The 12,328-nt window shown below is 47.6% G+C and overlaps 1 protein-coding gene across 3 annotated transcripts; it reads right to left on the reverse strand.

The window, feature by feature from the left end:
* Positions 1-850: 850 nt before the first annotated feature.
* GREM1 (gremlin 1, DAN family BMP antagonist) lies at positions 851-9,545 on the reverse strand. Of its 3 annotated transcripts, none has more exons than XM_003791685.2 (2): positions 9,389-9,545; positions 851-1,507 (listed from the first exon to the last, which is right to left on the reverse strand). In XM_003791685.2, exon 2 carries the CDS (start codon positions 1,504-1,506, stop codon positions 952-954), a length of 555 nt encoding a protein of 184 aa, XP_003791733.1. In that variant the 5' UTR covers position 1,507; positions 9,389-9,545; the 3' UTR covers positions 851-951. The 3 variants fall into 3 exon arrangements, with proteins under 3 accessions (XP_003791733.1, XP_012661824.1, XP_012661823.1); XM_012806370.1 differs by lacking the exon at positions 9,389-9,545 and having other exon boundaries at positions 851-1,269; positions 1,480-1,506; XM_012806369.1 differs by lacking the exon at positions 9,389-9,545 and having other exon boundaries at positions 851-1,269; positions 1,393-1,506.
* Positions 9,546-12,328: the final 2,783 nt, after the last annotated feature.

Here is a 12,328-nt window from a genome sequence, read left to right on the forward strand (position 1 = left end):
GGAAGTTTTTAGGAACTTTGGTCTATGAGGTTTTTGTTTATTCCCAATCTCCAGGGAGAGGGTTCTGAACTACATCTCTTGTCCACCTGAGGGACAAAGCAGAAAGGTTAATTCGGTTATGGCTCACTCACTTGGTTCTGAAAATCAGAGTAGTAAATGTTTATGTGTGAAGTTTGGTGTTGGGTTACAGGCAGTCTCAGCAGATCACAGTAACTCTTTGGCAATCCCATTTCTCCTCTGTTCACTTGGGCTCTGTTAACTGGGAACAAACTTTCATGAAGCATAGGTCTAACTGTGCTCTGGGATGGGTACATCTCCCTACCGACTTGGGCCAGATTCAGTTCCCCACTCCACTATCCTGCTTGTCCTTGCCCATCAGCCTCCCCTGGAGTCTGGAGGGCCTTCACAAAGGACCTGTACACCCAAGTGAAGCAAATTAATTTAGAAACCTTGGCAGGTCTGAGGACCTTAGAAGGGACTGACTGGACTGTGGCCAGGAAGAGGAAGGGAGGAAGTGAGCACAGGTTGAAAGAACTTTCCCTTGTCCAATGCAGCACTAAAGCAGGTAGCCTTTTCCTTTAACATTCATTCTGAAAGGAGTTTCTGCTCCCCAGGAGGGCTGGGGGGATGACGTGGGCAGAAAGAGACCACACTCCTGCCCCTCTGATGTGAGTCGGGGTGGGGGTGGGGTAGGCTGCTGGACCACCCCTTTAAAGAGATATGTTTACAAAATAAGAAGTGCCCTGGATGGAAACCGTGTTTCCTCTGATGTGTGAAAACGCACACAGGAACCCAGGCACACTCATGCACACACACTACGCGCAAGCAGGCTCCTGCCAGGAGGCAGCAGGTGGTTCTTCTGGCCTCTAGTTTAAGCCAAGTTAAGAATCGGGTTGTTTCAGATCTGGCTCTGGGCCCGCCTGGGCCAGGCTGGGTGCATCCAAATTTAGTTTAATCCAGATCAATGGATATGCAACGACACTGCTTCACGCGAGTGACCCTCTTCTTCTTGGTGGGCGGCTGCAGTTCGGGGCAGTTGAGCGTGACCATCATGGTGGTGAATTTCTTGGGCTTGCAGAAGGAGCAGGATTGGAAGGAGCCTTCCTCCTTCCGGATGTGCCTGGGGATGTAGAAGGAGTTGCACTGGCCATAGCAGAAGCGGTTGATGATGGTGCGGCTGTTGCAGCCCTCCTCGTGGATGGTCTGCTTGAGCGGCTGGGTTTTACACCAGTCTCGCTTCAGGTACTTGCGCTCCGTCACGTGCAGGGCCTCCTGGCTGGACTCCAGCACCTCCTCCCCCGGCATGGCGGCGCCCCGCCCTTGGCCACGTCCCCGGTTCCTGGAGCCGGGCTGCTGGGGAGACTGAGTCTGCTCCGAATCGTTGTGCTGGGCCTTGTGGGGTGGGGGGATGGCGCCTTGGGACCCTTTCTTTTTCCCTTCGGCGGCCGGCAGCAGGGTCCCCAGGAGGAGAAGCAGGGCTCCCACAGTGTAGGCGGTGCGGTTCATGCTGTAGGAGGGAGCACAGACGGGGGAGACACGAGAAGTGGAAAAGTCGATTAATTTAAAAGTTAAAAATAGCACCTAGCATTTTAGGTGGCACTTTTGAAGCACTTGAGGTGAAATATTTCATTTAAGCACCATATCTCTGTGACTGAGGTACTATTATTCTCATTACCCTCCCAGCCACGGATCTAGGAATAACTTGCCCAGGTTCTCACAGTGAAGAAACCAAGATGTCATCTCAGCCAGGGCCGCTCCCTTCATCTCCTGGACTCCCACAGAACTTCATCTAGGCTTCTGCCGACAGCTGCGTGTGTGCCCTCGTATTATACTCATTAACGGCACTCATTCTTGTATTTGTCAATACTTACTAAGCCCTCCCATGTCATGGCCACATTTCCTTTGCACTTCTTTAGGGAACTTTCTCTTTTGTCTTACTGCAATATGAAGCAGCCTCCCTGCCTAGCGGGCCTCATCCCCCAGGGAAGGGGTCCAGTGTTTTCTTCCCAACCATCCTGAGGCTTCCTGAGTTCTGAATGCGAAGGAGACTGTCCCTCCTATCACGTGAGAAAAAAGAGACTCCTGGAGACCAGCAAGCATCTGACCGAGGGACACCAACTGACAGCCAGGGCAAGTGTCCAGTCCTAGTCCTGGGGCAACCACCTGCAGTCTGAGCTTGATGAAGTCACCTTACCTCTCAATAAATGACTGGATTTGAGAAGATACAAATACCTTGTCTTCCCAGGTAGGTTGTGGAGATCAAGTTCAATGTCAGCATGAAAGGAATTTGAGAACTAACCAAATGCAGACAGGACAGATGACTGTACGTGAGACTCCTCAACTACTTTATTCTCATTTCAAGCTGGGCACAGACATTCCCTTTCGGTTTCTCATCCCTCAGGATGAAGGGCACCATCCTTCAGACCATGATATATTCTTCTACCTTTTAAACAGTGAAATGTACCCTTCACATGTATCTCTCTGTGGGTATGCAGTATAAAATGTAGAAAAATAGGCGCCATGGAACAAGGGTGTGCAAATATTTACATTAATAACTGCCACCAACATGTTGAAAAAGTTAACGGCGGTGAATTACTGTGGATGGGTCTGGAACTAGATGTGAGTCAGAGAAGGCAATGACGTGAACAACGGCAAAAATTAATGACAAGTGGGTGAGGCCAAGGGAAAACTGACAAAAAAACACAAAAGCTTAGAGAAAAAATAATGGGAGTGAATCAGCAAATTAAAGAAAGGAGAACTCCTCCCGGGGGTTCAGGGAAGATAGGGCAGACAGAGCAAGAAGAGGAGGAGGAGGGGGAGGAAGACTCAGAGAAGTATGTTTCTTAGAGGGAGAGAGAAGGCTCAGACTAGGAACTAGACTTGGAACTAAGGTTCTCCAGGGACGGTGCTTAGACTGGAAAGGGCGACATTCATCTAGGGATAGATATTGTTAAGATGCAGGTTCTGACTCACTGTGTTTGCTTTTCTACCAGCCTTTGAGCAGCAAGGCCTGTAGCACCGGCGCCCGTCCAGCACAGAGGGAATTGTTTAGATATGGAAGGATTTTCTTTTCAATAAATGCAGTTCCAAATTCCCAGTCTCCCTCCGTTGGCCATCACAATCATCTGTCCTAAATCCTGAGGCTTCTCCTGCCCCAATCCTGTGGCATTCTGGACCCACGAACACAGCTGTGAAGTATTCATCTTCCTGTTCTCTTCAGAACACCAGAATTACTAGTGATAACCACTAAGGGTAATTTAATAGTAACTTTATCATTTCTCCCCCCAAGAAAGTAGATAAATTGGTTATTATTAGGCTAAGCAAATATCTTGCACAAAGATGGTATAGTTCTATGTTCTCTACAGCTTAAGTAAGTAAAAAACATTCCACCCTAAGGATAATGTCAAATCAGGATAATTAAATATTAAATCTAAAGTATTTTTAAGTGTGGGCAAGTTTGGAGCTGATAAGGTGATTTTTAGCTCTTGCTCTGATTGTAGTTTTCCTGGCTTTTGTCCGTTTCTGTTACAATATCAGTGTCTTTAAAGAACTTCTTTTGCTCCAACAACAAAAAATTAATTTTTTTCTTTGGCCTTTTAAAAAATCACTTATAAGAAAAGTCCAGTTATATATAAAACAGGACATATTTTTTTCTCCTGAGATTAGGAAAAACTTGACCCATAACCCTTCAGAGTCCTGGGCAAATATACTATGAATTTGAGAAGCTTTCACAAGTTTCTGCTGTTTAGTCAATTTAGGGTCAAGATCAAAAATAAATAAGATAAAATACATGCAGTTGCTGCCCATTTCAACAGAGTAGTACGTGAGGTATCCCCAAGGCCCAGGTACCCAATCTTACACAAAACAACCTCGAAACCCATCCAACCCTCAGCCCAAGATTCCCCACAGAGGTCAATGTATGCCGACTGCACAAGATACATCATCCCCTTCCACAAACATCTGTTAAAAAAAGGCAATTTTCTTTTTGTGGGCCAACGTAAGGCCCTCTTTATACTCAGCTTTTCCTTCCTGGCATTTTCACATCTGTTACTGAATAAATATCTAGTCTGAGAGTTGATGAGGGCTTATTCATCACCTTGCCTTCTGGCAGGAGTTGGTGCTCATTAAAATTTGGTAAATGCGTAATTGTTACAGATTACATTCATTTACAAAGTTTCCATTCTTTGCATTTTAATATGCCTTCCCCAGTGCCAATGGATGGAAGAGCCAAACACAACCCTTTGGGTTTCTCACCCTCAGTATGGCAAACTCCTTCTAGCCTAGAAAGTTCCCAAACACTTGTCTTTCTTCTACTAGGAAAGATCCAAAGGGCCCTAACTTTTCACCTGGTCCCATGTGGAATGTTGTGGGTTTTACTTTCTAATTGAAGCCACAGAATATACTATGGCAGAAATCAACAACAAAGCTATAAATCCAAAATGAGTCAATTGTGGTTTTCAGTTGTAATTTGGCCACATTTCCTGTTCCTGTGACAGCATGCCCATCCCCTGAACCAAAGGGATCTAGAGTGACAGGCCTTGTTTTTTTTTTTTTTTGTTTGTTTTGTTTTTAAAGAAAAGGACATTTTTCTTAAAATAAGATTTATTAGGGATGGACAGTGAGATGGATTTTTATTTTTTAAAAAACCCAAAAGATATTCAGTGTTTATTGGGAGGGTTTGGAGTTCTTAGCCTTTATTCGGAGAGAAGTAAAAACCAATTCCAAGAATATCAATCAACAGAGACCTCAGCTTCTTAGGGAACAGCGGTACTCAGAAGCACACTGGATGCGCTACAGAGTAGCAGTGGGGAGATGAGAACTATGATTGGTACTGAATACTCTGTCACATTGTGGGTGATCATCCCAGCTCTCTCCACCCCCAAACTGGTCTCAAGCACTCTGTGAAGAAAACAGGAATGATTTGTACTTGAAATCCCAATTGTAATGCCACCAAATAATTTTCACTTTGTAAACATCTTCAATGTGAAGGAAATGCAGAAGATGTAAATTCCTTCAGGACAATTAATTCTTTTTCATAGTCTCACCCTGCATGGTTCCCCATAGTAAAAAATCAGTCCAAATGCTAATCCGGACAATGACTTACTATCTATGTCTAACCATTAGCTGCAGACACCTTATAGCAGTTTTCATTTATGATGGCCTATTCACATCATCAAATTAAATAAAGCTGCGTCTCATGGACCCAGGGTACATCATGACACCTGGCAAACATCTCCCTTGACTCTCTGGTATTATTCTTCTTTGTAAAGCCAGCCTCAACTTCTCCTTAATGCAGTTCTGCTCCTCCAAGTTATATAATCATATTTTTATGGTGAGCTTTCTTTGTGAATGTTCTCCACCAGAAAGCCTCACTCCATCTTCACCTTACTCTTGCCTCTATCCTCCCCTCCAGTCCCCTTAGACCAGAGGACACAGATGCTCTCCAAGCAGGTCCTCTCTACCTCATGCTTTCCTTTCCCCTAATGATGGTGAGTAAACATCTACAAGCTAGAAGAGCCATAGTAACCACTTCTATCAGGTGATGTACTCCAATGTTCACAAAGCCTCTAAGAACACAATCTTCTAATAACAGTTGACTCTTATTTTGGAGCCCTTACTATGCCAGTCATTATGCTAACTTAGGACTGAATTTTACCATTTATTCCAAAATGGTATGCGTGGCCTGTCTACAATGTTCTCTATGTCTTTGGGAAAGTTTAAGCCAGGATCTTTTCACACTCTTCTTGTGTGTTTGAACCAGCTCATATTCAGTGGAGTTTTGAATAGGAATCACAGTGAAAACCAAATGACTCTGCCTGAACTTTTAGTCAAGTCCTCCTCACGAATCAAGTACTAGAAAGACATTCAAAGGGCGTAACGTCAAACTGTTTTCTCGGCATCAGAAATAATGGAAGTGATTGCAAATGCTCTAAATGCAGGCCAGGTTTTAGAATAATTGGTCCTTTTCTTCTCAGAATTGAATCTTTTGGAAAGAGTAAAAGTTATTTTTATTTGATCTTTAATTTTAAAAGATGACTTTTAGAGCTAAATAGATAATTTAAAAAATATGCTGTGTTGATTTTTTTTTTTCAAACAAGTTGCACCAAGAAGATAAGAATTCTTGGTTGGCATGCTGGTAAACTCTCACCCCCTATGTTGCAGGTACCCTAAACAGCCTCTGTATTCTGAAGACCAGTTAGGCTAAATCAAGCTGGGGCCCAAAATTGCACAGGACAGGGAGGAGACCACCTGGTAGTTACATATCTCAGGAGCTCTATGTTTGGGGAGGATTGTTTAGCAGAGTAAGTAGCTATTTACAATTCTTGAGGTCAACAGGAAACAAGTTAGAAAGTATTAAATAGAAATGTTCACTAGGCAGCAGGACTGAAAGACACCCAAGTTATAGGTTCTGTACTGCAGTAAAAGATACATATTAGTCACTACGTGTGCAGGATTCAGGATTTAGTTGAGAACCGCCATGATACACATATTGGTGCTGCATAATATTGCCACTTCTCCCAATGAGTTGCCTTTTATTTTGGAGCCCTTGCTATATCAGCCATTTTAATAACAAAATATGAGGTAGATAATAGTGTCTTCCTTCTACCAATCAGCAAATCCAGGCAAAGAAAAGTTAGACATCCGTCCAAGGACATGCAACTTGTACATAGGAAAAGTAAGGGCTTAAGCCCAGTTCTATCTAGCAAACAAATGACTTTAATCACTGTCCTATTGACACGTGGCACAATACTTAGCAAGAGACACCTGAGTTTGTTTTCTAATGGGATGAATTTGAAGAATACTGTAAATGAAAGTATAAATAAACGTTTACACTTACTTTGTATCTTCGAGTTCACATGTTAAGAAAAAGACTTCTCTTGTCCTAGGAATTCCTAGTGTACTTTGCATTTCTAAAAGCATATGTTAAACTAAAGAAAATTCCTTGCAGATGTAAGATGGGCTGGGTAGCACTTGCCTGATGGGTGACTTTCAGCTAGATGCTGAAGTCACCTCCCCTAACTGCTGCCCCCTCCTTTCCTGTACATAAAAGGTTTAGGTTTCCCGTCCGTTCTTTACTTTTTGTTCTAGAACATGCTGCACAGCTTTGCCGTCAACAAGCATTTCTTGGGAGAGGGGTCTATGGTGTGAAACCTCTTGCATTTTATCACTTCTAATACTTGACCATTAAGACTGAGAGCATCATCAGCTTCAGTTTAAAACAGGGCAAGCAGCCGGATTCAGAAACATGGGAACACAATCGGTTTCTCACCGTTTCTGTGTAATCCCTGATATAAAGACCACATTAGCCAACCTGGATTTCCGATAGATTGTGGGTTAGCAAAACATTTCACTCAAAATGAACTTTTAAGAAAATAGGACCTATGAAATTACAAAGTTTACAAAAGACTCTAATTCTTACAATGACCTGGGGGTTAAACACACACAAACACCCATACTCTACAGTGCTAAAGAACCCTTGAACAATTTATTAATATTAACAATTTGACAGTGTAATTTATCTAGTGATAGTAATCAAATCGCCTACTGTTGTGAACTTGGAAGGGATGAAAGTCTATAGTTTTCTTAAGATCTTTCCCTTGTTGATTTGAAAAAGTACATCCCCTTAACTCTCCCAAGTATTCTCCCCATCCCCCACCCCCCACCAAAAAGAAAAAAGAAAAAAGAAACAGAGGGGGGAAGCCCTAAGGGTGAAAGAAGACTCCTCACCCTGGGATCGGGGTTATCTTAACCTCTTCTAAGATGTTTGTTTAACTTGTGTGTACAGCCAGAAGAAAGCCACTACTCTGGGGTCCCTGGGACAACTTAAAGCCCTAGTGACCCACTTAACACAATAGATTGTTTTTATCACTTCTTGTCCTGGCACCATCCCGAGGGGAACATAAACACACGAGTACAACGCTCAGATTTGCTCTTTCCAGAAGGAGATCCAATTACCTACCGAGGGTCGCCTCTTTGCCCTCGGACCATTTAAGAGGAGATTTTTAACCCCTAACTTAGAGGCTGTATTTCTATCTAAAAGAGCCAGGACTCGGAGTCGGTTGAGGAGAGGAAGGCAGCAGGCTTGCTCCACCTGGCAGCTCACTGGAGACAGCTCTGAGCGCGCAGGAAGAAATCCAAAGCAGAGTCTGGTCACCTTTAGCGCCTCCGGCCCCCGTCACCGCCCCACCTTGCCTGGTGACCGTCGCCAGAGCCCGGTACAGGGAAATGCCAAGGTGAGGCACCCAGAAGGCAGAGCTGGGATCTGCAGGCATCAACAAGCCTAAGGTCTACGAGTAACTCTGGCCAGCGAGGAAGTGACAGCCCAACCCGACGCGCCCCCCACTCACCATTCCCAGACCCCAGCCTTGCTTTGCAAGCCGTAGAGGGGTCAGTGCAGTGAGCTAGGCGGCAAGCAAGGACTAGGGACCACCAGCGAGTTCGCGCAGCCAACCCGCCCCCGCCGCCAGTCCGTGGTGGTCCCGAGCCAGCAAGGCGCTCGGAGGCAAGGCCGGGCCGCTAGGACACAGAGTAAGTGGTACAACAAAGTGGGACCTAGCCGGTGGTCGCTTCACGCGCTTTAACATTTGTGTTCCACCGGGGCGTGCGTGGGGCTGGGAGAGGCTCAGAAGAGAGACCCGAGAGCCCGCGTGTGCACAGCCAGGATGTGTGTGCGGTGCGTGCCGTGAGGACACAGCGGGTTCGCAGGACCCCGAGCTCAGGGCCGCGCACCGCACTCCAGCTGCCTGGTTATTCACCGCTGGGTCTCGGGGTTCCCCTGTACCCGAACCCAGAGGCCCCGCTCGTGTCAGTCTACATCTCACCTCGGTAACAGGCAGATGCACACACCGCCAATTATACGGAACCTCCAGCAGGATCACTCACCGCGCTCAGAAAGGCACCCCAAGACGTCCCAGAGCTCCCCCCAGAATCAACCACACGGGACCTTCTCAGTGCGACGTGCCAGCGCCGTCGGCAAGCAGCTGGTACCCGCTGCTCTAGCGCTCTGCCCGCCGCGACTCTGGGTCCCCGCTATGCGAGCGCTCCTGGCAGGAGCTGCTGCCACTGGCGCCAGGTGCGTGTGCGCCGAGCTCCGGGAGGTGGAAGTGGGATGCAGGGTCATCCCGCCGGTTTTTTACAGCCGGTTTTTCTGTTTCCCTGAAAACCCAGAGCAGTGAGATCACAGCCTTCACGACTTCGGCAGGAAGGACCCCGCGTTGGTTCTTCACGGTTCACACCAGCTAAGTGCGGGGTTCCCGCCCCAGTGCACGAAGGGCTGCGGTGCGTCTGAACCCAGCGGGACTTAGGGTTCGTTTGCGGGTTCCCACGCATACACCCCTGACACACACACACACACACACACACCCCTGCCGGGTGACTCCGCGCTCACCTGTCAATGCGTCGGGTCTTCCAGACTGTGCTTTTGATGCCTGGCGCTACGTGAAGCGGCGGCCCGAGCCGCCCGGGCTCGGCGCGGGGTCAGCGGGACGGAGAGTGACACTGCCGCTGTGCACTGGGTCGCCCGGTCCGCGGAGGGCACACAGAGTGCCAGGCATCGCGCAGTCTCCGGTTTAAATGCCGGCGGCCCAGCGCGGCGCCCGGGGCCGCGCCTCATTGGCCAGGCGCCGCCGCCGCCGCCGCCGGGCCAGCTGTCCGCCCCCTTTCCCGGTACTGACCCCGCCCCCCGCACCCCGCCTGCTTCCCCGCGGGGTCCCCTCTCCGCCCGCCTCGCCTCTTTGTCTGCTCCCCCCGCCCTGGCCGGCTGGGAGAGGTCACCCCAGGGAACCGCGCCTGGAATGCACAGCAAATCTCATTTTCCGCTCCTGTTGGAGAGGGAAGCGCGGGAGGAAATCCCCCCGGCCCCCGGCCCCTCTCCCCTGCTCCAGGTCTGGGCTTCCCCGCTGGCCGTCTCCGCTTCGCCTACGTGGGCCCAGAGCTCAGTAGCTGGGACTACACTGGGAAGAGTAAGATCCCTCTGGGATCGCGACAGATAAGGCGATTCTTTCCCCGGGGAGCGAACAGCACTGCGGGGCGCTCCGGTCTAGCGACCGTCCTGGCTCCGCGCGGCTTCGCCCGAGGCCCCCAACTTAGAGGGCGCTGACCCCGGCGCCCCGATTAACCCCGCTGGCTAGCGAGTCGCCAGCGGGAGCCTGTCGCCAGCACCACACCCTCCTCTCCAAGCCAGCCACGGTTCTTGCAGCTCAGAGGCAGGCGGCCTCGACTCTGAGTGTACAGAGGGGAGTAACGCGGGGAGAATAAAACTATAAGGCCGTCCAAAGTCACGGCTTCGCTTCCCAAATGCTCTCCAAAAGAGAACAATCGCTAGGCGAGAGGGGTGTCCTGGAGCAGACTGAAGATAAGTCAGTCAGGAAAATGAAACGTTACATATGGACATAGCTTCCCAGGAACTTAAAACAAAAACTTGCGAACGTGTAAAACCGATGTCACATTCCGTATTCATTACTAAGTACCCAATGGATGGCGGAGAGCATACCAAATGTATAAATATTTTCCGAAAGACGAACGAACACTTTCATTTGTTCTCTTGGCCTCGAAGAGACCGTAAGTTTCGTGTGTCGAGGTTAAAGACCGTGTAAGATCAACGGGTCAGCAGACCGGCTCCGTCAGCCGCCGCAAAGACTTTGAAAAAGATTTGTTACAGAAGGAATCGCGAAGGTGTCTGTACTGCCTAAAGCAAAATGAGCACCACAATGAAACCCATCACAAGATCCGTAGGAAACATCCCTAACTTACGCACTTGGCTGGGAAAACAACACCAAACCAAACAACAGCTTGATTTTTTTTTCTTTTTCGTCAGGAGTTAGGGAGGGGAACAGAACCTAGTGTACACTTACTGGATACTGTTAGGAACTTGAAACAGGTTTTTAAAAGCAAATGAAGAAGGCAGTTTGCATTAAGTTAATATGTAGAGAATCTTAGTCTTCTGAGTGTGCAAACAGCAGTTTCTACACGTGAGTTTGCTGCGGCATTTAACACGCTTCTCAATAAGTTTTTGTTAAACCATCCCCTGAGCCTCAGTTCATAGTCACCTGCACGGTGGGAGCAGTGAACCAGTGTAGAGAGCTGTCCAGATCATGTGAGCTGCAGACAGGTAGTCAGAAACACACAAAAGTACTTAGGCCATGAACAATTTAGCCAAAGCCCACCTCCAGCTATGTGGAGCCAGCCATTCTGCCAGAGTGCCAACGCTGGTACTTTCCCACAGAAAAGGGGGCATATTTTACAAATTCATTAACTCCTAATCTAATCCAAAATCCAGACTTTAGTCGTTTTTATTCCCCCCAAGACTTATACATAGATACTGCCTCAAATCTAACTAACTACAAAGAGGTAGAATTTAACCTCCTGAAATGCAAGTGATGTTTTTGGAGCCTTGACACTATGGTTTTATCCACCTTCATCCCCAGCTAATCACTATACTTCCTCCTCTGGAAGCTTCTCACACCATATTCTCTGTAATAGAACAGTTCCCCTTCTTCCCCCACTCACACAACACTCTCTATCCCATCTCACTGCATCGTTTTTCTTGTCACTTATCTGTCCCTTCTCCCTGGCATTAGAGTATTTTCTGGCTCTAAAATATAAGGTTCATGAAGGCAGGAACTTTGCTTGTCTCTGTCACTTTGATTACGTGAGTGTCTAACACAGAATTGGGATTCAATCAATAGTTGTAGATTGAGAATGGTCTGCACATCCCCACTACCTAGTATTGTCATCTGAGCCAAGTGCTGAGGATATAAGCATCATGAATTTGATAAACACAGGCCCACATTGTTAGGGTGCAGTTAGGAGAAGAGGACGACTCAGCAAGGGGGTGGGTGAAAGGTGGAGTTTTCCTGGCCTGCAATGGTTGATTGAACAAGATTAAACAAATGACTCCATGGGCTCAAACAATAAGAAAAAGAGTGATTAAACACAACAACGGGAAGCTGTGACTTTCCCCTACACAAAGCACATGCACTAGTAGGAGAAGAGTGACCAAGTGTAACCTTAGATGTGGCTGCATTGTGGTTTCACTCCCCTCAGTGGGTTTTCAGAAAGAATAATGGAAAATCACGGGCAGGGAGCAGATCAACGCCCCACAGCTACAGCCCCCATGTCCATAATAAAAACAACAAAACTTGTATTCCACAGGGTCGTCCCTCGGGGGCTGACCTGTCCCTCCTCTGGGATGTGCTTCTGCTTTGCGGACTTACTTTCACTTTGCAAATAAAGGCTGCATGTGTGATTTATGGGTTTGTGGCTTGCGAGTTGCTGTGCCTACTGTACCTCTGGCTGTGATTCTTCGGGTTGGAGGTTAAGGAGCAGT

Source organism: Otolemur garnettii, unplaced genomic scaffold (genome assembly GCF_000181295.1).
Source record: "Otolemur garnettii isolate 467f Iridium unplaced genomic scaffold, OtoGar3 scaffold00050, whole genome shotgun sequence".
Classification (NCBI taxonomy): domain Eukaryota; kingdom Metazoa; phylum Chordata; class Mammalia; order Primates; family Galagidae; genus Otolemur; species Otolemur garnettii.

What these genes read in the sequence shown, in the direction of transcription:
- GREM1 (XM_003791685.2), bottom strand. Translation starts at nt 1,506, where the DNA reads ATGAACCGCACCGCCTACACTGTGGGAGCCCTGCTTCTCCTCCTGGGG.